At 35.3% G+C, this 26811-nt stretch overlaps 2 protein-coding genes and 2 pseudogenes across 4 annotated transcripts; 2 read left to right on the forward strand and 2 right to left on the reverse strand.

Moving 5' to 3' along the window:
* The first annotated feature begins 3919 nt into the window (after window positions 1-3919).
* On the forward strand, window positions 3920-7541 carry LOC145636493 (U-box domain-containing protein 1-like). Its single transcript, XM_081688068.1, has 2 exons — window positions 3920-5669; window positions 6783-7541. The coding sequence occupies exons 1-2, from the start codon at window positions 4311-4313 to the stop codon at window positions 6849-6851; spliced, it is 1428 nt and encodes a 475-aa protein (XP_081544194.1). The 5' UTR covers window positions 3920-4310; the 3' UTR covers window positions 6852-7541.
* Window positions 7542-13664: 6123 nt separating this feature from the next.
* LOC145635440 (putative pentatricopeptide repeat-containing protein At3g25970 pseudogene) lies at window positions 13665-16101 on the forward strand (annotated as a pseudogene). The gene is made up of 2 exons (XR_014113846.1): window positions 13665-15850; window positions 15985-16101. The product of XR_014113846.1 is annotated as a putative pentatricopeptide repeat-containing protein At3g25970 pseudogene (transcript).
* A 1099-nt stretch (window positions 16102-17200) lies between these two features.
* On the reverse strand, window positions 17201-20275 carry LOC145635441 (inositol transporter 4-like; annotated as a pseudogene). The gene is made up of 6 exons (XR_014113847.1): window positions 20042-20275; window positions 19717-19787; window positions 19167-19502; window positions 18934-19041; window positions 18029-18643; window positions 17201-17933 (listed from the first exon to the last, which is right to left on the reverse strand). The product of XR_014113847.1 is annotated as an inositol transporter 4-like (transcript).
* Window positions 20276-21087: 812 nt separating this feature from the next.
* LOC145635442 (inositol transporter 4-like) lies at window positions 21088-24565 on the reverse strand. Its single transcript, XM_081686717.1, has 6 exons — window positions 24384-24565; window positions 23933-24003; window positions 23018-23353; window positions 22784-22891; window positions 21876-22490; window positions 21088-21767 (listed from the first exon to the last, which is right to left on the reverse strand). Exons 1-6 carry the CDS (start codon window positions 24517-24519, stop codon window positions 21288-21290), a joined length of 1746 nt encoding a protein of 581 aa, XP_081542843.1. The 5' UTR covers window positions 24520-24565; the 3' UTR covers window positions 21088-21287.
* Window positions 24566-26811: the final 2246 nt, after the last annotated feature.

Raw genomic sequence — 26811 nt, forward strand, 5'->3', positions numbered from 1 at the left:
CATTTAATAATAGCATTACAATTTGATTAAGGGTCTGTTCACTCTAACTTAGTTTCAGTTAATTTCAGTTCAGCACCAATTAGTTCAGTACAGTTTAGCTCCTAATTTTCTTCTCTCATAAAATATTCATTTTAGCTCTACCAGTTCAGTTCAGTTCAGTTCAACTCAGTTTAGTAAATGTGAACAGATTCTAAATGTGTCATTTTTATTTTTTTTATCAAGGTTATAAATCAAACATGCATCCAAAGAATTTTGGATACATCCATATTTTATACGAGAGTATTAAAATTCGTAAAATTACAATTACAAATATTAGAAACGGCACTATATTAGTACAAAGGTGGTACTTATTTTAACAAAATCTTACTATAAATAATATAATGAATTAGCTAGTATAATTTGAAAGGGGTTGAATATGTAGTAAATCTTATTCGAAGTATAATAATAGAAGAGCCGTTGTTATAAATATAATATGATTTACATGCACTATATTACATAATACATATAGTTGAATTGTTTTTTGTTTAACAAGTTTAAAAAGGCCTGCACTAAGCTAGTTGCATAACAATCAAATACACGAATGATACACGGGGATGGAGGATAAAAATAAGACAGGCCGAATAATAATAAGATAGGATAAACCAATAAAAACCAGAGAAATTTAATTTAATAAATTAAACAAGACTACGACGGCAAATCATCAGCCTTACTACTATACACCTACGCCCATTTCAATCGACCGTCACATCACCCCCTAAATTACAAATATCTTACAATTGAAATTTCTAGAGGAGAATCATCTACCATTAAGGGGTGATTGCGGAGTTAATTGATCTAATTTAATTCTAATATGAGATGGTTTCATAATATATGAAAAATGACGTTTATCTCATTCACAATTTAGTTGTGAACACCACGTATTAATAAATACGAAGTATATACTTGTATAAGTTATCTATGTGATTTGAGTACTTCATTGATCTTGGATCATTTAACAATTTTAAGCAAAAGCTATATATCTTTCATATATGAGCTGTGAATTGTGTGTGATTGTGTAAATGCTTTAGCATAAGTAAGCAAAAATAAAATAAAAATGAGGTTAATGAACCTTCGGCAAATAAACAATAAAAATGGAGGAAGTATATAGTTAGATACTTAATATAGTAGATTATTAGATAAGAAGTATATAATCTAATAACATATTATTACTGATTGACTTAAAGCTGTCACTAAAAATGATAAAGTATATTAATCAATTTTAAATTTCAACTATCAATTTTAACCTTTAATTGAGTTGACCCTTTACCATAGTGTTATTGTATGGATGGCGAGTCTCTTATAAACTAGGTCTTTAATTACTACTAAAAGAAAAGGATTTATTTCGACCATATGTCCAACCCATAAGAGTATTATTGCTCTGACCTTCCCAATTAGCTCTAAATACATATACTACTTGGTAAATAATTTCATGATATAGTAGGTGGACAAAATACGTTTTGAAAGCAGTGAGTCGATGACCATTATTAGTGTGATATATATTTTACTAAATCTCACATGGCATCAAAGTGATCAACTTCAGTTCTCTGTACTAAGTAAATCCTACGGATTACTATTTATTTTTATGGAAATTATCAAAAGAAGCTGTCATTGAAGTATTCTTGCAAATATTTGTGCTTCTCCTGGCCCTCATATCGATCCCCTAATTGCATGAAACTGATAGCTGTACACTTAGGCCCTGTTCTTTTGAGCTTCTGGGCAGAGCAAAGCAAAGCAGAGCAGATTTCAGCAGAGCAAAGCAGAGCAGAGCAGATTTCAGCCGAGCCGAGCCGAGCCGAGCCGAGCAGAGCAGATTTTATTATTATTATTATTATTATTATTATTATTATTATTATTATTATCATTATTATTATTACTACTACTACTACTACTAATATTATCGCATTATTATTATAATCATTAAATTTTTAAAGTTAAATATTAATTATTATTATATTAATTATAATTATTATTAAATATTATTTAATTATTATTATTAAAAATTAATAATTAGTATTATCTTTAAATATTAGTCATTATCTTAATATTAATTGCTATTATAAAAATCAATTATTGTTATTATAATTAATATTATTATTACTGTTAGTATAATTACTATTAAATATTAATTATTATTTTTATTAATAATTATTAATAATTTATTATTATTATTATTATTAAATATTAATTATTATTTTTATTAATAATTATTAATAATTTATTATTATTATTATTATTAAATATTAATAATTATTATTTTTTTTATTTTTTTTATTAAATATCAATAATTAATTATTTTTATTATTATTATTAAGTATTAATTATTATTATAATTAAATATTAATTATTTATTATTATTAAATATTATTTATTTATTATTATTATTATTATAAAATATTAATTATTATTATTATTATTAAATATTAATTATTTATTATTATTAAATATTAATTATTATTATAATAATTTAATATTAAGTATTAATTTTAAGTAGAGCAGAGCAGGGCAGAGCAGAGCAGAGTAGATTGAAGCAGAGCAGAGCAGAGCAGATTTCAGCAAAGCAGAGCAAAGCAGATTTCAGCATAGCATAGCAGAGCAAAGCAGCTCTAAAGAACGGGGCCTTACTACTACATTGCTTAGTTGGTTGTCATACTATTTTGAGATAACATGAATGTGAATATATTTGGATTATTAACCTTAAACTGATAAAATCACTGTGCTAATGTACTTAGTTGGTTGTCCTAAATATTTAGGGAGTAATAGGCACAAAATAGCATGGAAGTGAAAGATTATGGATTTACCCTAAATTGATTAAATCACTTAAAGTTACATTACTTAAAAATTTCTTAATGTTTAAACTCATGCATTGACAAACATAAAAGTCAAACTATTGCAAGTGAAATAGAACATAATTACACATAACATTTGAAAGTAGATGAAATGGTAAAGAAATTCCCTTACTCATAAACTATGTAAATGATGGGGCATAAACTTTTTACAAGAATTCTAATGACTCGTATTCTTTAAGAGTTTAAGGTTAATTTTTTGTACCCAAATACCCAAATCAGAGTAATTATATGGAACTTATGAACCTACAATGGTACAAGCAATAAATGCCTACAAGAAATGGGCCCCTAAACTAACCATATCATACTATTGTAAAGTGACTATGCAGCTTAACAAGTTAGATACCGAGGCTTAATATCAAGTGGTATTAGAGCTTATGGCCCGGCTGGGGCATTAACATGCAACACAAAAGAACGGTGTGACTTGATGATGTGGGTAAAAGTCTTTGATAGTTTTTACCGGAATAATTAATACGAGTACTTTCTAGAGGTTGATTTGTTGTACCTAAATACCCAATTATTAGATACTAGTTTTGTGCCCGTGCGTTGCTCGGGTTGTTTATGGAATTTTAAGATAAAATTATATTATAATTCAATTTAATTGATTCAAAATAGAATTTTAAATTAACTTTTTTTTTTCTACAAAGTCTATCTATATTTATGCAACGTGGTGCGACTCTTGGTGAAAAGTTAAAATGCTATACAATGTTGTCTTGTGGCCTAATTATAAGTTTATTATTTGGTATTTTATCGAAAATAAAACTCTAAACTAACCATCTTATTCTAAATTCTATCCTAATTTTATTGAAAAAAGAATTTTTAACTAACTTTTTTTATCTTATTAATCTATTTAAATCTATCCAAGGTGACGCGACACTTGGCGAAAAGTTAGAATGCCAAGTGTCACTATTTCATGACCTGGCTAAAAGTTTAGCTTTATATATTAGTTATATGATATGATGGCAAAGGCTATAAAACTACAATAGTGCAAGTAAACACAATAATAAGAGTCCCAAATGTGAAAGAAATGGGTCCCTTTCCCTTATAAACAAGGTCTATTGTAATTGTAAGAAAGAGTTGAGCTACCCTCACCTCCATCCATCCACCCTTATTAAACCCCATTTTGGCAATTACCAACCTGTCACTCTATCTTCATCACTCATCTTCTTTCTCACTCTCTCTCTTCTTTCTCTCTCTTCTTTCTCTCTCCTCCCAATACAACACAACAGAATCACCCCTCTTCACCTCCAGCTAATACCCAGACCCACCCCTTTCCGTTCTCTCTCTCTCCTCTAAATCAAAAATTAATAAAAACAATGGCTTAATCACATTATATATTCCCTTATTTTTCCATCTTTTCTTCCTTTTTTTTTTCCATTGATAACCCCATTAACAAACTTCATCTTCTGAGCTCAATATATTCCATCAATGGTGTCGGTGGAAGAAACCCACTCTAATTCTACTCGATTACATTCCATGTACGCTAACTTTCACTCCCCTTCTTCTCTCTCCTCTGCTTCTTCTACCCAGATATGGCGAGAACGAGGCCGCTCCATGAGAACCGTTCGTTCTACCATCTTCTGCCCTTCTCCTTCCCCCTCCACCGGCGCCGCCGACCTTCCGCCGCCGCACCCTCCGACGGCCAGCAACTTCGTCTCCGAGAATCTCACTGACTCAGTCATGGACATCCGACTCGGTGAACTCGCTTCTCGAACTGCTAAATCGATCAAATCTTCCTTTGCTGATGATGATTTCGGACTTCTCGATGATCTCTCTCGGTCTTTCAGTGACTACTCTGTTTGTAGCAGTGATATTTCCGGCGAGCTTCAGAGGTTAGCTGCGACTGCTTCGATCGGGCCGGGTTCGGGTCCTGGATCGGGTGAAATGGATCTAGAGCCCGAACCATGTGAAGGGTTTCTTCAGAGAGAGAGCTTTTCGACGGAGATTATCGAGAGTATTTCGCCGGAGGATTTACAGCCGACGGTGAAGCTCTGTGTTGACAGCTTATCCTCGCCGTCGGCGGCGATTAAACGGTCGGCGGCGGCGAAGCTAAGGTTGTTGGCGAAGAATCGGGCCGATAATCGGGTTTTGATTGCGGATTCGGGTGCTGTTCCGGGTTTGGTTCCGTTGTTGAAGTCTACTGATCCTTGGACTCAAGAACACGCAGTGACGGCGCTACTGAACTTGTCATTACACCCGGATAACAAGCGGCCGATTGCTGAAGCTTCTGGTGCGATAAAATCTTTAATCTATGTGCTGAAGACCGGGACAGAGACGTCCAAGCAGAACGCAGCGGCGGCGTTGATGAGCTTGGCGATGGTTGAGGAGGAGACGCGCCTTACAATTGGCGCGTCCGGGGCGATACCGCCATTGGTGGCGCTTCTTATAAATGGGACTTCAAGGGGGAAGAAGGACGCGCTGACGACGTTGTATAAGCTGTGTTCGGCGAAGTTGAACAAGGAGAGAGCGGTGAATGCTGGAGTGGTGAGTCATCTTGTGGGGTTGGTGGCTGATCAGGGGAGTGGGATGGCGGAGAAGGCGATGGTGGTGTTGAGTAGTTTGGCGGGTATCGAGGCGGGGAGGACGGCGATAGCGGAGGAAGGAGGGATAGCGGCGTTGGTGGAGGCGGTGGAGGAGAGCTCGCAGAAAGGGAAGGAATTCGCGGTGGTGACATTGTTGCAGTTGTGTGGGGAGAGTGTTAGGAATAGAGGGTTGTTGGTTGCTGAAGGGGGTATTCCTCCTCTTGTTGCTTTGTCTCAGATTGGCACGGCCCGTGCTAAGCAGAAGGTCAGTCTTGAACTAATCTTGATTGATATATTAGGTTTTGTGGTTAATTTGGTTTGTGATTGTATTGGTATGCTTGCATGTTGTTGGTTGATTAAGTTGTGGAATTGTAAAGTTAGGAATGTATGATTAGCTATAGAATTGTTTGGTTAGAAATGATTAGGTTATGAGATTTCAATGCTGAACTTGAAATGTTGGAGATTGAGATTGTGGAGAAAATTGTGAAATCATAAGTTGAAGTGATCATTTTGTGCTCAAGGAGTATGGATTTGGGTATAATTGAGTAGAATACATAATGGTGTTTGGTTGTTTAACTTTAATTGTCAATCTTGCTTGATTAATGTAGAAAAAGGAGTGGTCTTTTGCAATAATTTTGTGAAGTTAGTATGAGATGACTGCATTTAACTCGAATTGAGTGATTTGAGTATGGAATGAATAAGTTATACTTGGTTGGCCGATATTGATCATCGGTCCAAAAATACTATCAGAGAAGTGCATTGATAAGTGCTTTCTTTTATACTCTATTAGATAAGAAATTAAAGGCCATTCTTGATTGCTAATTCTTTTGATCTATGAAGGATTGTGATCGAAAAGTGAGGGATTTGGTAATTATGTCATGCAATTTCCTTTTAGAATTTAGAGTTTTGGGCACTTAGGTCACACAATTTCCTTCCAACTACTGACTAGTTCATATGCGCTCCTTTAAAAGGAAGAAGGTTTGTTTCTAAGCTAAGCTATTGGGGTTGATTAGCCATTAATTAGGACATTAGGTTGCTGGTTGTTTAGAGACCTTGACGTGTTCCTTTCTAATGGATATCATCATTTTCTCGGGTAGTTTGGGAGCAGGGCAGAAGAGATCATCTGTTTAATCCAGACTCATAATCAACCTAACTAACTACGACTCATGATGCTTCAATTACGTTTTGACCAAGAGTAGTTAAAGTGTCTGAGACATGAGACTCCGTCAAGATTTAGATTGCCATTACGAGTTTACTTTATAGTTTGTCAAAATAATTCCACTATAGTGTTGATTCTATTTGTTTTGGTGAGGTGACTTTTTTTTGGTGCGAGCAGTTGATTTACTATATTCTTATCATCTTTTGTTAATTATGACAGGCTGAAACCCTTCTTAAAATATTGAGGGAGCCAAGGAAACAAGAGGCAGCTTCGTCGTCAAGTCCTTAACAACCAACCGAAGTGGTATATTTTGCAATTAACTTTGGGGTTTTGCTTCCATAGTACTGTATATATCGAGGAGGAAGAGTGGTTTTGCCTTTGGTGGTGTCTAGTATGTACAGTTGTGGTTTTTGGGAAAGTACTGGAGAAACTTATTATTAGGAACTGTATTGAGATCTTCCTCAAGCTGACTTAGATATTCATTAGTAGTTTGCAAATAGGTTCTCTGTTTATCTTCTCCAACCTTCCTCTCTTGTAGTCGTCTTTTTTCCTCTTTACGTAGCCGCCACATATTTGGAGATGGCCGAAGTTCTTTGTGAATCAGTTTCGCTTCTCAGAAGTTCGGGCTTGACGGGGTTCTAGTCCTTCCAATTTTTTGTTCCAGTGGTGCAAAAATTTGTATGAAGCTTATTAGTAACATTTTCGTAGTATTATTTATCGGATGTACTATCTGTATGAAGTTATTAGTGTAGATATGCTCAGAGCCTCAGAATATGAATTGATGGAAACAAGAGGGTACTTGCAATCCATCTTTAGCTTTGGGTTACATTAGAGGAATTGTCGAAGTTGTACATGTGTAATGTTTGGGTGTAAAACTATTATCCAAATGATATTGTTAGGTTGTTGGGTGTTGTGAAATTGTGACAGATTTTTTTTTGTCATCTCATCTTCAGGCAAGATTATTGATAATTGATTGTATGTCCTGAAAAATTTCACTACTCCCTTCACCCATACTTGTATGTTTTGCACGTTGAGATTTGGTGTGACTAAGTAAATGATTGAGCTCAAATATTTGTTCAATCCAAATCTAGTAAAGATCTAGTTATGACCATGATCCTTAGCATTGAGTCGATTTAAAATGTGTCAAAACTTTAAATTTACTACCTATGGTATTTCCATACTAACATGAGGAAAAGGCTATGGGAGTTGGAGGATGTGAGGTTATAAAATTACACACGAACGTAAAATGGACACCCTAATGTCCTAAATTGCCTGTATTAGGTGTGTGTTCGCAGTGTTGCGAAAAGCATTACTCCGTCAATTTGAGTTTGGGTGTTGCTAATTGTAAACCAATCGTTGGTACGGTTTGATTCCTTACATCAATATTTTTCTTCTCCTTGTACTAGTAGTGTAGTTAATCATATAAAGAAATTCGAAGAAGTAAATTCTCACAAATTTGCTACTTGGTATATTTTACCCAAGATAGTAAAAATCTTGATTGCCGACATGAAGCTCCTGATCCATAAAAAATTGCCATAATTGGGAGCAAAACTTAGGTGCTAAAGCTTGATGCATAAATTGATGATGATATAACAAGGACAATTTAAGAGATGAGACCCATTTGCAATTAATTGGCTTTGTATTTTTGTACTAGGACTCCTTTGACAAGGAGGATCTCTTTGTCACCCTAAAGACAATGACAACACAATCCTTCTCAAAACTTCTTTCGTCTTCACCCTTCTCACTGTTACTTCAATTCTTTTGCAAATTCCAATCACATAAAGTTTTTGTGATTGTGGCTTTACAAGGTGACGTTAGAAGAATAGAAGCCCCCCTTCAAACTTACGGTATTTGTCATGTCATATGGGCTACATTTTTTGTTTTGGAATTTACGGTATTTGTTTTTGGTGTTTATTTTCTACCTATCTCGTACAATAAATTCGATTCCATAGAGTTTGGTCTATTCATTATTTTGTAAATTATATTTTCCTCGAGATCAATAAAACTATCCTCACGCTAGTTCATAGACTTAAACTCTCCTCTCCTCTCCTCTCCTTGTTCATATTCTTGATTATTGATTTTTTAAATCTTTCTTGCATATGTAATAACACATGGCTATTTTGATACAATAATCAACTCGAAATGTGATATAATGATTGATCATTATGAAATTTTTAATAATAATAACCATTCATGATGTATATCACATAAGCTAGGCTTGAATACCTTGATTCCCTTCTCAAACCTCTTTTTGAAATCCTTGATACGCAGTACCTTTGAATCTGACACTAGGTAGTACGCGAATATGAGGCAAAATGGTCAAAGGAGAGCCCATATAGAAGAAGGAAAGTCTTTGAGGAGCCAAGTGATGGTAGTATTATAAAAACAATTTTTTAGTGCAGCAGGCCACATCATGCGGCAGGAGTTACCGAGTTTTTTTTTACTAGGGTTATCTAAGTTTTTTCAGTCAGGGGCTGCTTGAGTTTCTTGAGTTTTTCGATCAGGGTTACTTGAGTTACTTGGCCAGGGGTTACTTGAGGGGTTCGGGTAGGAGTTACTCAAGGGGTTCACTCGATTAAGGGTTACTTAGTCAGGGGTTACTCGAGTTTCTCATTGAGGGGTTATTCGAGTTTCTCGGTCAGGCCGCATACAAAAAATTGTGACTCGAGTAATCAAGAAACTCGAGTAACCTAGCAACTCGAGTAACCCCTGACTGAAAAAACTAGATTACCCTTGACCGAGAAATACAAGTAACCCTGGAAACTCGAGTAACCCATGACCGATAAATTCAAGTAACCTTAGAAACTCGAGTAACCCCTGATTGAGAAACTCAAGTAACTCCTGACTGAGAAACTCAAATAACCCCTGCCGCACAGTACAACAGGCCGCATATAAAAATTTGTGTTATAAAAAGGGTTGCGCTCATTAGAAGCTTTGTTTTATAATAGAAGTGTTTGGTTGAGAGAGGATCAATAGAGAGGTTCAATTCGAATGAAATGAATCCAACAATTTAGTCGTAGGAGGTTTTTGAAAGAGATTTTATTTATTTATTTATTTATTTTGAAACAAGGTTTATAAAAGAGATTAGAGATGTTGGTATCTGTGGTTGTGAAATAATTATTATATGAAAATATTTTTCAAATTTACTACCTTTACCTATAATTTCTTAAAATTCACCAATTTACAATTTAATCCAATTAACTAAAAAACTAAGGAGTAATAAAAAATTACTAATATTGTTTAATTAAACAACCAATATAATCAAACAAATGAAAGTTAAATATGTTAAGACTGAAACCTCCAAAATTTCTCAAAAAGCGTGGATATTAACCTTCAATTTTGAAATTTTTTTACTTTTTTTTACCCATAAATAAAAATTGCCGAAATGTTTACCATGGTCCCTGATACCCTCCGGGAGTCCAATTGGCTGGGTGGAACCATTCAATTTGCCTTTAAACGACCAATTTACCGGTTCACAACTTGCCCCGATTTCATTAACTCAAGCCTACCACGAACATTTATGACAACATAAAATGATCATATATGGATCCAAACGGCATTATATGACCCTGAGATGTATCCCCAAAAATCTCAATTCTTTTCGACACCGGGCCCTGAATTATTCGAAATTTCTCAAAAAGCGTGGATATTAGCCTTCAATTTTGGAATTTTTTGACTTATTTTCGCCCGGATATAAAAATTGCCGAAATGTTTACCATGGTCCCTAATATCCTCCGGGAGTCCAATTGGTTGGGTGGAACCATCCAATTTGCCTTTAAACGACCAAATTATCGGTTCACAACTTGCACCGATTTCATTAACTCAAGCCTACCACGAACATTTATGACAACATATAATGATCATATATGGTTCCAAACGACATTATATGACCCCGAGATGTATCTCCTAGAATTTAAATACTTTTCGACATCGGACCCCGAAACCTTCAAAATTTCTCAAAAAGTGTGGATATTAGCCTTCAATTTTGAAATTTTTTTACTTTTTTTTGCCCAGAAATAAAAATTGCCGAAATGTTTACCATGATCCCTTATACCGTCTGGGAGTCCCATTGGATGGGTAGAACCATCCAATTTGCCTTTAAACGACCAATTTACCGGTTTACAACTTTCACCGATTCCATTAACTAAAGCCTACCACGAACATGTATGACAACATATAATGATGATATATGGTTCCAAACGGCAGTATATGACCTCGAGATGTATACCCTAAAATCTCAATGTTTTTCGACATCGGGCCCTGAAACATTTGAAATTTCTCAAAAAGCGTGGATATTAGCCTTCAATTTTGGAATTTTTGACTTATTTTCGCCTAAAAATGAAAATTTCCGAAATGTTTACTATGGTCCCTAATACCCTCCGGGTGTCCAATTGGGTGGGTGGAACTATCCAATTTTCCTTTAAACGACCAATTTATCGGTTTACAACTTGTTAGATTTCATTAACTCAAGCCTACCACGAACATTTATGACAACAAATAATGATCATATATTGTTCGAAAGGACATTATATGACCCCAAGATTTATCCCCTAGAATTTCAAAACTTTTCGACATCGGACCCCGAAACCTTCAAAATTTCTCAAAAATTGTGTATATTAAGCCTTCAATTTTGAAATTTTTTTACTTTTTTTTGCCCAGAAATAAAAATTGCCGAAATGTTTACCATGATCCCTAATACTGTTCGGGAGTCCTATTGGATGGGTGGAACCATCCAATTTGCCTTTAAACGACCAATTTACCGGTTTATAATTTGCACCGATTTCTTTAACTCAAGCCTACCACGAACATTTATGACAACAAATAATGATCATATATGGTTCCAAACGGCATTATATGACCCTGAGATGTATCCTCTTGAATTTCAAGATTTTCGACACCGGGCCCCGAAACCTCCAAAATTTCTCAAAAAGCGTGGATATTAGTCTTCAATTTTGGATTTTTTTGACTTTTTTTTGCCCGAAAATTAAAATTGCCGAAAAGTTTACCATGGTCCCTAATAACCTCTTTGAGTCCAATTGTGTTGGTGGAACCATCCAATTTAACTTTAAACGACCAATTTACCGGTTTATAACTTGCACGGATTTAATTAACTCAAACATACTACGAACATTTATGATAACATATAATGATCATATATGGTTCCAAACGGTATTATATGATCCCGAGATGTTTCTCCTAAAATATCAAGACTTTTCTACGCTGGGCCCCGAAACCTCCATAATTGTTTAAAAAACGTGGATATTAGCCTTTAATTTTGGAATTTTTTGACTTTTTTTCGCCCGAAAATAAAAATTGCCGAAATGTTTACCATGGTCCCTAATACCCTCCGGGCGTCCGATTGGGTGGGTGGAACCATCCAATTTGCCTTTAAACGACCAATTTACCGGTTTACAACTTGCAGTGATTTCATTTATTCAAGCCTACCACGAACATTTATGACAACAAATAATGATCATATATGGTTCTAAACGGCATTATATGACCCTGAGACGTATCACATAGAATTTCAAGACTTTTCGACTCTGGGCCCCGAAACCTCCAAAATTTCTCAAAAACGTGGATATTAGCCTTCAATTTTGGAAATTTTTGACTTTTTTTTCGCCCGAAAATAAAAATTGCTGAAATGGTTACCATGGTCCCTAATACACTCAAAATTAAAGGCTAATATCCAATTTGCTTTTAAACGGCCAATTTAATGATTTACAACTTGCACCGATTTACCGGTTTACAACGGCCAATTTAATTAACTTGCACCGAACCCGGCTTGAACCGAAATTGACCCAATCCCGTTTTAACCCGTCAAAATATGAATTTAACCTGACCTGACTTCAACCCGACCTGTTCCTAACCCAACCCGAACCCAACCTATTACAAACCTGACCCGAAATCAACCCGACTTGTTATTAACCTAAACTAAATTCAACCCGACTTGTTATTGAACCGACCCGAATTTTATCAGACCTATTACTTACCCGACCCAAAAATTCAACTTGATCTTTTACTAACCCAATTCGAAATTAACACGATTTGTTATTGACCCGACCTAAATTCAACCCAAATTGTTCCTGACCCGATTTCAAATCACCTTAAATGCAATTTAGACCACCTTATTAATGTTGATCAAAGCATTTTGTCTAGGGAGACCAAGTCGGTCCACGCCAGCAAAAGAAAGGAGCATCATCCTCAAATTTAAGAGTTAAATATAATATATATTTGTTGTATGGTCAAAGGAGTTAGTTATCAATCTTCCTAAATTATAGATTATAGTTCCCTCGTATATTGTCTTATATATTATAGTCAAAGGAAATAATTAGCTTGATAAAAATGATAATTATCTATTTATAATTAATTGAACCCGAATATGACCTGATTTGGAAATGACCCGACCTGATTATAACCTGCAAATTATTGACTTGAACATAACCCGACTTAAATCCGAGAATGACCCGACTTGGAAATAACTCAACCTGATTATTTACCGCAAATTATTGACTTGAACCGAACTTGACTTGAACCCGAGAATGACTCGACCTAATTATAATCCGCAAATTATTGCCTTGAATCGAACTCGACTCAAACCCGAGAATGACCCGACCTGATTCTAACCCGCAAATTATTGACTTGAACCGAACCCGACTCGAACCTAAGAATTACCCTAACCCGTTTTAACCCGTGAAAACCTGAATTAAACCCGACCTATTGTTCACCCGACCCGAATGTAACCCGACCTGTTATTAACCCGAACTAAACCCGACCCAAAACCGATAAGAAGTATGACCCGACTCAAGTATGACCCAAACCTGACCTGCATAGGTTATGGAATTAATCCGAATTGACTTGACCCGATCCATTCTTTACCCGACCCAAACCCGACCCGTTTATCCGAATTAACAGACGTAGTTAAGAATCTCTTGAAGCTGAAGTCGTAAAAAGTATTTAGCTAAAATAATTTTTAATTGTTTGGGCCGCAACTTGGGTTTTATAAGTATAATTATATGTCGGGCCTTGATTCCTTCCATTTATAACTAACTTTAGGTTTTATGTCATGTAATTCTCTCTAATTTATTTCCCTCCAAAAAAAACGGTAATTTAAATAGATGAATGAGGACTTTAAGATCAGTTGTAAAAAGCTGTTTCTACGAGGTTCCTTCCCTCCATTGTTACGCATTGAAGCTCGGAACCATAGAAAGCACTTACGATGCAAACGTTATCCTAAGTGGGTATACGAAACATGGTCATTTGAAGATTGCACACCAACTGTTCGACGAAATGTCTCGCAGAGATACCGTTTCTTGGAACACCATGATTGCTGGCTATGTAAATTCTGGATCTTTTGGTCTCTCTTGGGATCTTTTGATTGATATGAGATGGCGTGGATTCGCGGCCGATGAGTACACTTTTGGTAGTATTCTTAAGGGAGTTGCTTCCAATGGGGAGTTTATTTGTGGGGAGCAATTGCATTCTATGGTTCTTAAGGTGGGGTCTCAATCTGATGTTTATACTGCAAGTTCCCTTTTGGATATGTATGCTAAGTGTGGGAGGATCGAGGATGCGTATTCGGTGTTTAAGATTATGCCTAACCGTAGTTCTGTCTCTTGGAATGCTATGATTGCAGGATTTGTGGAGCAAGCTGATTTCGAGACTGCATTCGAGCTTTTCGATGGTATGGGAAAAGAGGGGGCAAAGATTCAAGATGGGACAGTTGCTCCAGTATTGACATTACTTAATGACCCTGATTATTTTAGGTTAACTATTCAACTGCATTCAAAGATTATCAGGCTTGGGTTGAGTACTAACAATATTGTTTGCAATGCTCTTCTTACGTCATATTCTGAGTGTGGTTCGTTGGAATATGCAGAGAAGATGTTCTATGGTGCCTTTGATGTTCATGATTTGGTAACTTGGAATTCCATGCTGGGGGCATACCTTCTACATAACAAGGAAAGCCTTGCATTTAAAGTATTTATTGATATGCAATTGTTTGGTTTCGAACCTGATATATATACGTATACCAGTGTTGTCAGAGCCTGTTTCAAAGAAGCACATCAGCTGTATGGAAAATGTGTCCATTGCTTGATAATAAAGCGGGGACTAGAGAGTTCCACAGCAATAGCCAATGCATTAATAGCTATGTATATGAAGTCGACTGAAAAAGCTGTAGCAGATGCACTAAGATTGTTTGAATCAATAGACCCTAAAGATTCCGTGTCTTGGAATTCTGTTGTAACTGGGTTCTCACAGTTTGGCTTGAATGAAGATGCAATTAAGTTCTTTGGAAAGATGCGGTCACATAATTTTGGGATTGATCACTATTCTCTTTCTGCGGTCCTGAGATCTTGTGCAGACTTAGCAGCCCTGCAATTGGGCCGGCAAGTTCATGTTTTGACTCTTAAATCTGGATTCGAAACTAATGAGCATGTAGCTGGCTCCTTAATTTTTATGTATACTAAATGTGGCCTACTTGACGATGCTAGAAAGTCTTTTGAAGAAACCCCAAAAGACAGCCCGATTACTTGGAACTTTATCATTTTTGGGTATGCTCAGCACGGGCAAGGCAAAATCGCTCTTGAGCTTTTCCATCAGATGACAGAAAGTAAGGTGAAGCTTGATCATGTAACCTTTGTTGCAGTCCTAACTGCATGTAGCCACATGGGTTGGGTGGAAGAAGGTCGAAATGTTCTTAAAACAATGGAATCAAAGTATGGGATTCCACTAAGAATGGAGCATTATGCTTGTGCTATTGATATGTTTGGAAGAGCTGGGCTCTTAGGTGAGGTCAAGTCCTTGGTCAAATCAATGCCGTTTGAGCCTGATATAATGGTGTGGAAAACTATATTGGGTGCATGTAGAAGCTGCGGAGATGTCGAATATGCAACTGAGGTAGCAAATCATCTGCTTGAAATCGCTCCTCAAGAGCACTGTAGTTATGTTATTCTGTCTGAGATGTATGTGCGTCTTAAGAAGTGGGAAGAAAAGGCTAATCTGACACGGTTGATGAGAGAAAGGGGGATAAGGAAGGTCCCAGGAAGCAGCTGGATAGAGATAAACAATGAAGCCCATGCTTTTAATGCCGAGGATAATTGTCATCCCAATGTCAAAGAAATATATGATACCTTGGAAGGACTTACAAAGGAAATTAAAATGCTAAAAGACGCCTCTAACTTAGAGATTTCTGTTGAGGAGTGGGCTGTCCTTAATGGATGCTGTGGTTAATTGCTGATGACTCGCTGACAGTTCAAGCATATATCGTGGACTTGGCAGCAAAGGTAGTTATTTGTACAAATTTATATTGTATTCTTGCAGAGTGTAGTAGTAATCTTTAGGCTTAGCATGCTATCTGATTCATCAAATTATGACAACATGCTCAACCTTTGTTGCTTTATTTTGCATAAAATGGCAGTGACAATTAGAAATATCAGAGGATGTGGATGCCCAATTACGCTGTTATACAATATACATTAAACAAGATAAAACGGGTTATAGAGGGAGATGTCTCAGTGTTGAGCACAACTCTGGCGGCTGCTGTGCCACAATTCTGGATCATGTTTAAGGTGGTGTCTGTCAAAAGGTGAGTAAAATATCCTTATGCTAATTTTTATGCTCTCATAACCTGCATCTTCAATAGAATGAGTACTTGAATTCGAATTGAATTTTATAAATGCATAGTTGTACTTGTATTGTTGCTCAAAATGGGAATGCACTTGGTATACTGATAAAAAGCATATTCTTATACAAAGAATTTTGTTACTGAATTACAGTGCGCGCTGGATAATAACCCCAACGAGAATCAAATCCATCCCCTGATTTTCACATACTTCGTATTAGATTTTACTCATGGTAAAGTGTTTGTGCTCATTTGAGTATATGACTACTAAATCCGGACAGAGTATTACGTAACGTTATAATGTTGTAGCCTTGCTGATGCACACAAGACTGAATTAAGTCATGCACCACTTACACTGACCATTACTTTGTAAATTCAAAGGGAACCTTACGTTTGAAAATGACTTCATGATATAAGGTTAAAAGTGTTTTCCTAATTTGTTCTTTTTATTATCACGATTCTTCTTTACTACTTTTTTCCTTTGATAAAAAAAATGAAATTTTGGCATTGTTACTTGTTAGGATTTGTGTTGGCGTCTTTTCACTTGATTTTCTTTTTATCCTTTCTAATAGGCCGGGAGTGTGACTGTGTGACTGTGTGAGTGGTGGTATTCATGACATGTAAGTATGTAACAGCCACGGATCCATAAATAAGCTTTTGTGTCAAATTCCAATGAAAAAAGCACACGTTTTGCTGTTTTTAATCACTAAAACAATTCAATTACAATGAACCACTTATTATTAGAATAAATCACAATTTAGCTCCTTTAGAAAAACATGTTAAAAACAGTGATACTAAAAAAGGTTAGGGTCATGCCATGGGGAAATGACATTGAATATATGTTTAGTTGGTAAAGTCTCGAGATATACATCGATTTCTAGTTATTCTCTCCATACCTAAAAATATTAGTATATGGTCTTTGTTGATAAAGTATGTATGAGCATAAGTTCACTTGCAATGATTATTGATTAGTTTAGCATATTAATGTTGATCATATTCCAATTTTAAAAAAGTGACAGTATTTTTGAAAGAAAAGAAAAGCTTAATTATGATTGTTTACTAACCCATTTTCAAAGGAAGGATATATACAAAACTTTAAAGAAAATTTTATGAAAAATTTGATTCTTCATGCAACCAACTTCATTTACATAGAAATTGCAAGAAAGCTATTCCATCCGGCTTGTGCTTTTGATGGCTAAGTAAGAATTTCCGAAATCATTATCGCATTATGGCTAGCTTTGCTTATTTTACTTGATCACTACCAATCAAGATTCACTAACTTTGTTCTCCTGCTTTTTTTCTCCACCTAGAAGCCTAGGCTTGAATCCCTTCTCTAGCATATGCTCCACCTCCTCAATGGGTAGACCTTTGGTTTCGGGCACCAAGATGTAGATAAAAATGAGTCCGATTATAGAGAAACCGGCGAACAAGAGGAAGGTTCCTGCTGATCCCAAAGCTTCAGTTAGGGTTAGGAATGTTTCACTAACAATGAGATTAGCTGTCCAGTTAGCCACGGCAGCTATTCCTCCACCAATTCCTCTGTACCTCAAAGGATATATTTCTGAGTTGACGATCCATGGTGCTGTTCCCATCCCTGGGGAGTAGGATATAATGTATGCTCCTAGGAGAATGACAGCCAAAAAGCCCAATTTGCTAGGACAACCTTCTGTGAAGTACACTCTTCTCTCCTTCAGACATTCTGCTTTTGAGTCATCTGTTTTTGACACACATGCTCCTGGATACAACTGATAATATACCGAAAAGAAGAGCAAGGAATCTGATTAATATGACTAGTACTTTGAAAATAACACAAGACATTTGAAAGTTTCAGTAAATGTACCTCATTTCCTTGATTTGCACAGAAAGCACAACCTGAGGTGCTTTTTAAACAAGTCATACAGTTCCAAGTTGCTGGATTTTGAGCAATGGAAAAAGCAGGACAAGTAGAGTTGACTCCAAAATGGGTAGATTCTGAAACACTGATTCTAGGAGCATGCGCAGCAGCTTGATAGAAGACAATAGCCAAGGCAATGAGGCATGTAATGATGCCAAACAAAGAGATGATCATAAGCCTTCTTCTCCCATACCTGTCAACAAACATCATGCTGACAATCGACCCAACTGCATTGAGTCCGGAGGTTATTAAAGAAAGAGCCATGGCCGTGCTTTTCGAGGCAATCCCTGCTAACTGCACAATTGTAGGGCTGTAGTACATGATCGTGTTGATACCCACAAACTGTTGAGCCACTTGAACTGTGACTCCAGCATATAGCCCTCTTCGAAAAACTTGGTTTCCTCAAGCATTCTTTATCTTGCTTAACATGTTACCTCCACCTACTAATTCATCCTCTGCTTTTTCAGAGTCAACCGATGTCTTGAGTGCTTTCATTTCCTCTTCCAACTCTTCCGCAGGATAGATCTTAGCCATGATAGCTTCTGCCTCAGACACTTTTTCCTGATTCCAACAAAGACAGGTAAAAAAATTTCGCCAAAATCTTGGAGTTGACAAAGCTTGGGATGTCTACACTGGCTACACATATACTCTGTACACAATTTCCCTATAATTGTTCGGAATTGGTGACAAAATCTTGTATAAGACGGTCTATTAATATGCAGTAACTTGCAGGAAAACCACATAATGTACTGTACTTTTTTTTAGAGGCAACTTTAAACATCTGCTAATAATATGTAAGAGGTCTCGCATGAGACTTGCCGAAGTTACTGTTGCATATTGTTCACACATACCTTTCTGTAAAGCCATCTAGGAGACTCTGGAAGGGACAACATCAAGATCAGTTGCACTAATGCTGGTATAGCAGCCACCCCCAACATCCATCTCCAAGTCCCCTTAACCTGATTATACACAGGACCGTGTGCACGTCTAAGTATGTCTGTAAGAATATAAATCACAGTATAACAATATCCACAAGAACTAAAAACTTTCCAAATACATACACGTAGAACATAAGATACATTACCCGAGTGAAACCAAGGTTGATGAGGTAAGATAAAAACTGGCCTCCTGTGATGAGGAAACCATTAGTGCTAACAAGGGCACCTCGGATCCTGCTTGGGGAAGTCTCGGATATGTATAATGGCGAAGTCATGGAAGCCATTCCAACTCCTAGGCCAACGAATATTCGTCCAAGTATGATCACCCATGGAGCAGGAGCAAGGGACATGATAACAGCACCAATGAAGAACAAAACATCAGCAATTATAATTGTTGGTCTCCTCCCTATCTTATCATTTAGCCACCCTCCGAGTCCTGCTCCAATGATTGCTCCTGCAACCGCCATTGACACAATGGTTTCCTACCAAACAAATCATCCTCAAAATATCTCAAAACTTCATTTCATTGTTACGTTACACATCAAAGTTCTAATACTCAAAAGATGTCAATTGATAGAGCATTAATCACAGAGTACATGTTAGAACCTATCTGATGCAACATTCGTAAATAACACCTAAAGAATGCTATTAATATAAATTTAAGACAATAATTTTGTGTTTTAGTGAGTAACAAACCTGCAACCATGTTTTTTGTTCCACTTCTTTAAAATCTTCCTTAATGTAAAGAAGAGCCCCAGATATAACACCTATACAATCAAATTAATCATCATTATTCACAACCAATCTTCTTCAAGCATAAATCTTTGACATAAATTTTATACATTTACACAATAACCACCAAATTTAATACAAACCCCGCCTTAGACTGACAAGCGTTACAGTCACAGACTGTGTAGTCTAAGGCGGGTTTGGTTCACATGTACGCAACCTTACCTCTAATCAATCAAAGCGAATGTAAATTGAGTAAAATTAATAAACAATAAGATTAAAAAAAGCAAACCTTTGTCATAACCAAAGAGAAGGCCTCCAATGCCAGCAGAAAGAGCAAGCCTCATAATATAAGGAGTTTTTCCAATTGTTCTGAAACATTCTGTAAACTCTGTTCTATCTGCCTTTACAATTCCACCTTCCACCATTTTATTTTGCAAATTTCTGTCTCTTTATTTTTAAGAAATCAAAATATTTCAGTATTTAAGAGAGTGAAAAGAAAAAGAGGAGTAAAAAAGGAGAGAAATTTGTGTAACTTTTTTTTTTTTTCAATAAATTTTTGTCACAAGTAGTGCGAGTATTTCCTTGATTATACTAAATGACGTCGTTAGAAAAGTTGAAACTAATCAGAATACTCTGGAAGTCTGGATAAAGAAAGATATGAAGAAGAAATTTCTTTTTTTGTTGAGGAAAAAAGAAATCAAAATTTAATTTAATTTGCTTGTTTGTTATTCATTGTTTGATGAACAATAAATTTCTTATAATCCGGGTGTAGAAAATCGGACTTAAGTTTATCTTGGACTACATGAGAATTAAATTATGGATTATTCTAACAAATTACTACTCGATATGGATTAAGTATAAGACTAAAAGATTAAGGATTGATTAACTTGGTCATCGGTATATTATACGCTTTTGTAGTGATTAAAGGATAATTCTAAGCAGAGGATATTAGGATTGGTATAATGTACATATTTATTACTTCTATTATTATGATCTATCAAATATTCAAATCCATTTCACAATGAGGTAAAAAAAGAATAAAATGAATATGTATGGAAGGTAATAACATAAATAAGGAAAATTCTAAAAGCAAAGATCAAAAGATATTTTGCTATTATAAAGTTTACAAAGACAGAAGCATTTTTTTTTTATTTTTTTAAGGAGCAAAGGTTATATACTTGCATAGTTGCATGAGCATAAATCCAATTGCAGTAATTATTGATTAGGTTAGCATATTAATGTTGACCATATTCTAATTTTAAACAAGAGACGGTACTTTTGACTTTAGAAAAAGAAAGCTTAATTTTAAGTGATTACAATCAATTTTCGAGGGAAAGATTATATATACAAACATTAAAAAAAAAATACACATTTGATGAAGAATTTGATTCTTCACGCAACCAAGCAAATATAACAACTTCGAAATTGCAAGTAAGCTATTCCATCAAGCTTGCGCTTTTGATGGCTAAGTAAGAATTTTCGAAATCATAATCGAACTATGGCTAGCATTGCTTATTTTACTTGGTCATGACTAATCAAGATTCACTACTTTTGTTCTCCTGCTTTTTCCCTTCACCTAGAAGCCTAGGCTTGAATCCCTTCTCTAGCATATGCTCCACCTCTTCAATGGGAAGCCCTTTCGTTTCAGGCACCAAGATGTAGATAAAAATGAGACTGATTATTGAGAAACCGGCGAATAAGAGGAAGGTTCCTGCTGATCCCAAGGCTTGGGTTAAGGTTAGGAATGTTTCACTGACTATGAGATTAGCTGTCCAGTTAGCCACGGCAGCTATCCCTCCACCAATTCCTCTGTACCTCAGTGAGTATATTTCTGAGTTGACGATCCATGGTGCTGTTCCCATCCCCGGGGAGTAGGATATAATGTATGCTCCTAGGAGAATGACTGCCAAAAAACCAAATTTGCTAGGACAACCTTCTGTGAAGTACACTCTTTGCTCCTTTTGACATGCTGCTTTTAAGCCATCTGTTTTCGACACACATGCTCCTGGATGCAACTGATAATATATCGAAAAGAAGAAACAAAGAGCCAAATTAATATGACTAGTACTTTGACAATAATTATGTTAAAAAGCAAAGACATTAAGAAGTTTTAGTAAGTTTACCTCATTTCCTTGGTTTGCACAGAAAGCACAACCTGAAGTACGTTTTAAACAGGTCATACAGTTCCAAGATGCAGGATTTTTAGCAGCTGTATAAGCAGGACAAGTAGAGTTAACTCCAAAATTACTAGTTTCTGCAAAACTGATTTTAGGAGCATGCGCAGCAGCTTCATAGAAGACAATAGCTAAGGCAATAAGGCATGTAATGATGCCAACCAAAGAGATGATCATAAGCCTCCTTCTCCCATGCCTATCTACAAACATCATGCTGACAATCGACCCAACTGCATTGAGTCCGGAGGTGATTAAAGAAAGAGCCATTGCAGTGCTTTTCGAGGCAATCCCTGCAAACTGCACAATTGTGGGGCTGTAGTACATGATCGTATTGATACCCACAAATTGTTGAGCCACTTGAACAGTGATTCCAGCATATAGCCCTCTTCGGAAAACTTGGTTTCCCCAAGCATTCTGTATCTTGCTTAACATGTTATTTCCACCTACTAATTCGTCTTCTGCCTTTTCAGAGTCAACTGATGCTTTGAGTGCTTTAATTTCCACTTCCAATTCTTCCTCAGGATAGATCTTAGCCAAGATAGCTTCTGCCTCAGACACTTTGTCCTGATCCCAAAGAAAGGGAGAAAAATTTGTAAATTCCTTGGGAGTAAACAAAGCTTGAGAAGGTCTACATTGAATACATATATACACAACTTTCCCATAATAAGTGTATGGATTTGGCGGCAAAATCTTATATGAGACGGTATTTTAATACTTAGTAACTTGCAGAAAAACCAGATAACAGTTTACTGTTTTTTTGTAGAGGCAACTTTAAACATCTGATAATATTTATGTATAAGGTCTCAGGTCTCACATAAGACTTGCTGAAGTTAAAGTTGCACATAATTCACTCATACCTTTCTGTAAAGCCATCTAGGAGACTCCGGAAGGGACAACATTAGTACTAGTTGCACTAATGCTGGAATAGCAGCCACCCCCAGCATCCACCTCCATGTCCCCTTAACCTGATTAACAATACACAGGACCGTGTACACGTCTAAGTTTGTTTGTAAGAATATAAATTACAGTATAACATTTTTCACAAGAAACTAAACTTAGCAAAATATATGTAGCACATACAGATGCATTACCTGAGTGAAACCAAGGTTGACGAGGTATGATACAAACTGGCCTATTGTGATGAGCAAACCATTAGTGCTAACAAGGGCACCTCGGATCCTGCTTGGGGAAGTCTCGGATATGTATAAAGGTGAAGTCATAGAAGCCATTCCGACTCCTAGGCCAACGAATATTCTTCCAAGAATGATCACCCATGGAGCAGGAGCAAGGGACATAATAACAGCACCAATGAAAAACAAAACATCAGCAATAATAATTGTTGGTCTCCTTCCTATCTTATCATTTAGCCACCCTCCTAGTCCTGCTCCGATGATTGCTCCTGCAACCGCCATTGACACAATGGTTTCCTACCAAACAAATCATCCACACGAAAATCTCAAAACTTTATTGCATTGTTACTCCCTCTAAAGTTGTATAGCAGAGATTGTTTACTTAAATGAGTATATATTATCATTGTTTGGTCCTAATTAATTATGTTTACATTTGAACATAAGACATCAAATTTCTACTACTCAAAACATTCTTTGAGTAAGTAATTTGATGGTCTACACTCTACAATTCAATCAAAAGAGTATTAACTACGTAGTACACTATTAGATGTGTTATTTATACTCGTATTAGACATGTCAAACACGTTGATCGTGTCTATTCTAAAATTTCACTCTAATGTGGTCAGATTTTGCTCAATTGAGCAGATTTATAAAAGTCTAAGCAGGTTTGAATTGGGTTTACATCAATCAATTTCAAATTCAAATCGAGTCAATTTTAGACACGTTAAGTTGGAACCTGAAGCAACATACGAAAATAACACCTAAATAATGCTAATTCATATTCATTTTCTTGTGAGATACATGTAACGCCATAGTCCAAACTTTGGTAACATCGAGATAAAGTCTAAGCAACAATTACAAAAATTAAAAACAAACCTGCAACCATGTTTTTTGTTCCACTTCTTTAAAATCTTCCTTAATGTAAAGAAGAGCCCCGGATATAACACCTACACAATCAATTTAATCATCATTATTCACCACCAATCTTCTTCAAGCATAAATCTTGACATAATTTTATACATTTATGCAATATATCCACCATACATAACATAAACCCCGCCTTAGACACACCGCGTTACACACCATAGATTGTTATATACACCCGGGTGCACGATGCACCCAAGGGTATTTCTCATTTCGATGATTATTGCTCATTTTAACATCAAATGAGCAAACAAACATCCTTGAGTGTACTGTACAACCGGGTGTATATAACAAGCTCTTGCCTAAGAGGGGTTTGGTTCACATGTACGCAACCTTACAAATCAACCTAATTAAACGGAAATCGAGTAAAATTAATAAACAAGAAGGTAAAAGAAAAACAAACCTGTGTCATAACCAAAGAGAAGACCTCCAATGCCAGCAGAAAGAGCAAGCCTCATAATATAAGGAGTTTTTCCAGTTGTTCTGAAACATTCTGTAAACTCTGTTCTATCCGCCTTCACAATTCCACCTTCCACCATTTTTTAGCAAATTTCTGTTTTTTTGTTTAAAGAAATCAAAACATTCAAGATTTCAGTATTTAAGAGAGTGAAAGAGAAAAAAAAAAGAGAAATTTATGAAACAATCACATGTAGTGCGAGTATTTTCTTTAATGATTCGCAGTCAAAGTAAATAATATAATATGACGTCGTTTGAAAGTTGAAACCAATCAGAACAATCTGGATAAAGAAAGAAATTATAAATTTATCTACCCTTTATTTGTTTGTTTGTTATACTTTGTTTGATAACCAATTAATTAATTTCTTATAATACGAGTGATTAGGTGTAGAATTAACGATTTAATCTTGTAAAGTTGAACTCTTACTCCATCTAGGACTATTAGAAGATTAAATTATGGATTATATTATCATAAATTACTCACTGATTGAGTATCATATTAAAAGATTGCCTCTTGAAGAAATTATTGTTTGGTCTAAGATGAGAATCAACGTTAGTATAGTCCATATACAATTGGATTGAGTAATGGACACTAATTATGTTTGTTTGTTCAAATTGATTCAAAGTCTAACCAAGTTGAGTTTTAATTGAGCTCTGTTTTCTTCCTTGATTAAAACTTGTTTGTAAGATTTAATTATAACTTAATATGACTTTTGTTGACGTTTGTTATTATACATGATGTTACGGCACAAAAGAGGAGAAATATCTTTTCAGTACCTTTTATTGTTTAGTACATCAAATTTATAAGACTGTTAATAATATGGAATGTATCATAATGGTAAATTTGTTAAGAAAAAACACACAACTCATACTCTGTAATAAAACAAACTATTAAATTCATTTCACAATGACGCAAATAAGGAATACAATAAACATGTATGGAATGTAAATTGTCATAGCTTAGATAAAGACGTCAGAAATACAAATTTTCTAATGGAAAAAGTTTTAGAAATGAACCTCGAAGTTGTAACACGACTTCTTTATTATTCAATTCGACAAAGTTGTACACATCCAATGAGTAAAGATGGACCAATGTATATGTAAAAAATATAAGCGGTATAATGTAATAAAGGTAAAAAAAATGCTTTAGAATTTCTAAAAAGAAAAGAAAAAAAAAAAAAAAGAATGTGAATTAGATGCTTTAGAATTTATGTAGTATGTGTAGATTTACGTGATTCAATTTGGTATATTTACTTTGAAATTGTGGATAAGGATTATAACTCTCATCCTAAATTAAATTCATTGCATTACATTATCAAATTGGATAAGTTTAAAGAATTTTGCTAAAAAGGTTGAAATTCCCAATTAAGCACTTTGGAATGTACCTATTCCGATAATAACATACTCCATATATGGTTGTGGTGTCATAAGTTGGCATTGTTCATCGTAATTCCCAAAGCTAGTAACTGAATAAAATGAGTTGCCATCATGCGATAAATAGCTAATTGGCCATTGCATATGCCGTAGAATATACAAAAGAAGATAAGATAAAATATAGCAAATTTTGTTTCATATAACCAAAGATAACCCCGTTCAATGCAATGACGGTTAGCATTGGTTATAAACTTATGCAAGTGATAATGGTTGAAATTACGAAAAAAAAAAAAAAATCGAGGTTGCTCAAAATATCCTAAATCCTACTTCCTCCGTTCTTTTTTACTTGACACGCTTTGACTTTTACACTATTCACCACCCTTTTTTTGACCGTGTTTTGTGAATAATATATAAGGAAAAACATATTTATGTTGGATCATTTTGAATTCGTCTCAATAAGTACTATCATAATATATAACTTTTATATTTTTTAATTATGGAGAATTAAAGTTATTAACCGTTAAAGTTTTGCATTGGCAAGCGTGATAAAAAACAGGTCAAGTAAAAAAGAACAGAGGAAGTATTTGATAAGAACTCTATTTTAATATTAATAAATGATTAAATGCATATTAGAGTTGTTCATGGGCGGGACGGCCCGCTAAGCCCGCCCAACCTGGCCCGCAAAAAAGGCGGGCTTGAACAACCTTTTTGAAAAAAATTGGTTTTTTGGGCGGGCTAGGCCCGGCCCGTTAATGTAAATGGACGGGTATGGACAAGAAAATATGTGTCGTGGGATAGCCCGCCCGGCCCGTTTATAATAATAATAATACTATTTTAATCATTTTTATTTAGTTAGTGTTATATTTAATAATAAAAATAATTCTTTGTGTATTTAAGAAAATAAAATAATCAATATAGAGAGACTATAATGAACTATAAGCTTTTATTGGTTACAATTATTTATTTTAATTTTATATTATGACATATTTTGTGTGTTTTTA

This window comes from Chenopodium album, chromosome 6 (genome assembly GCF_948465745.1).
Source record: "Chenopodium album chromosome 6, dcCheAlbu1.1, whole genome shotgun sequence".
NCBI lineage: Eukaryota > Viridiplantae > Streptophyta > Magnoliopsida > Caryophyllales > Amaranthaceae > Chenopodium > Chenopodium album.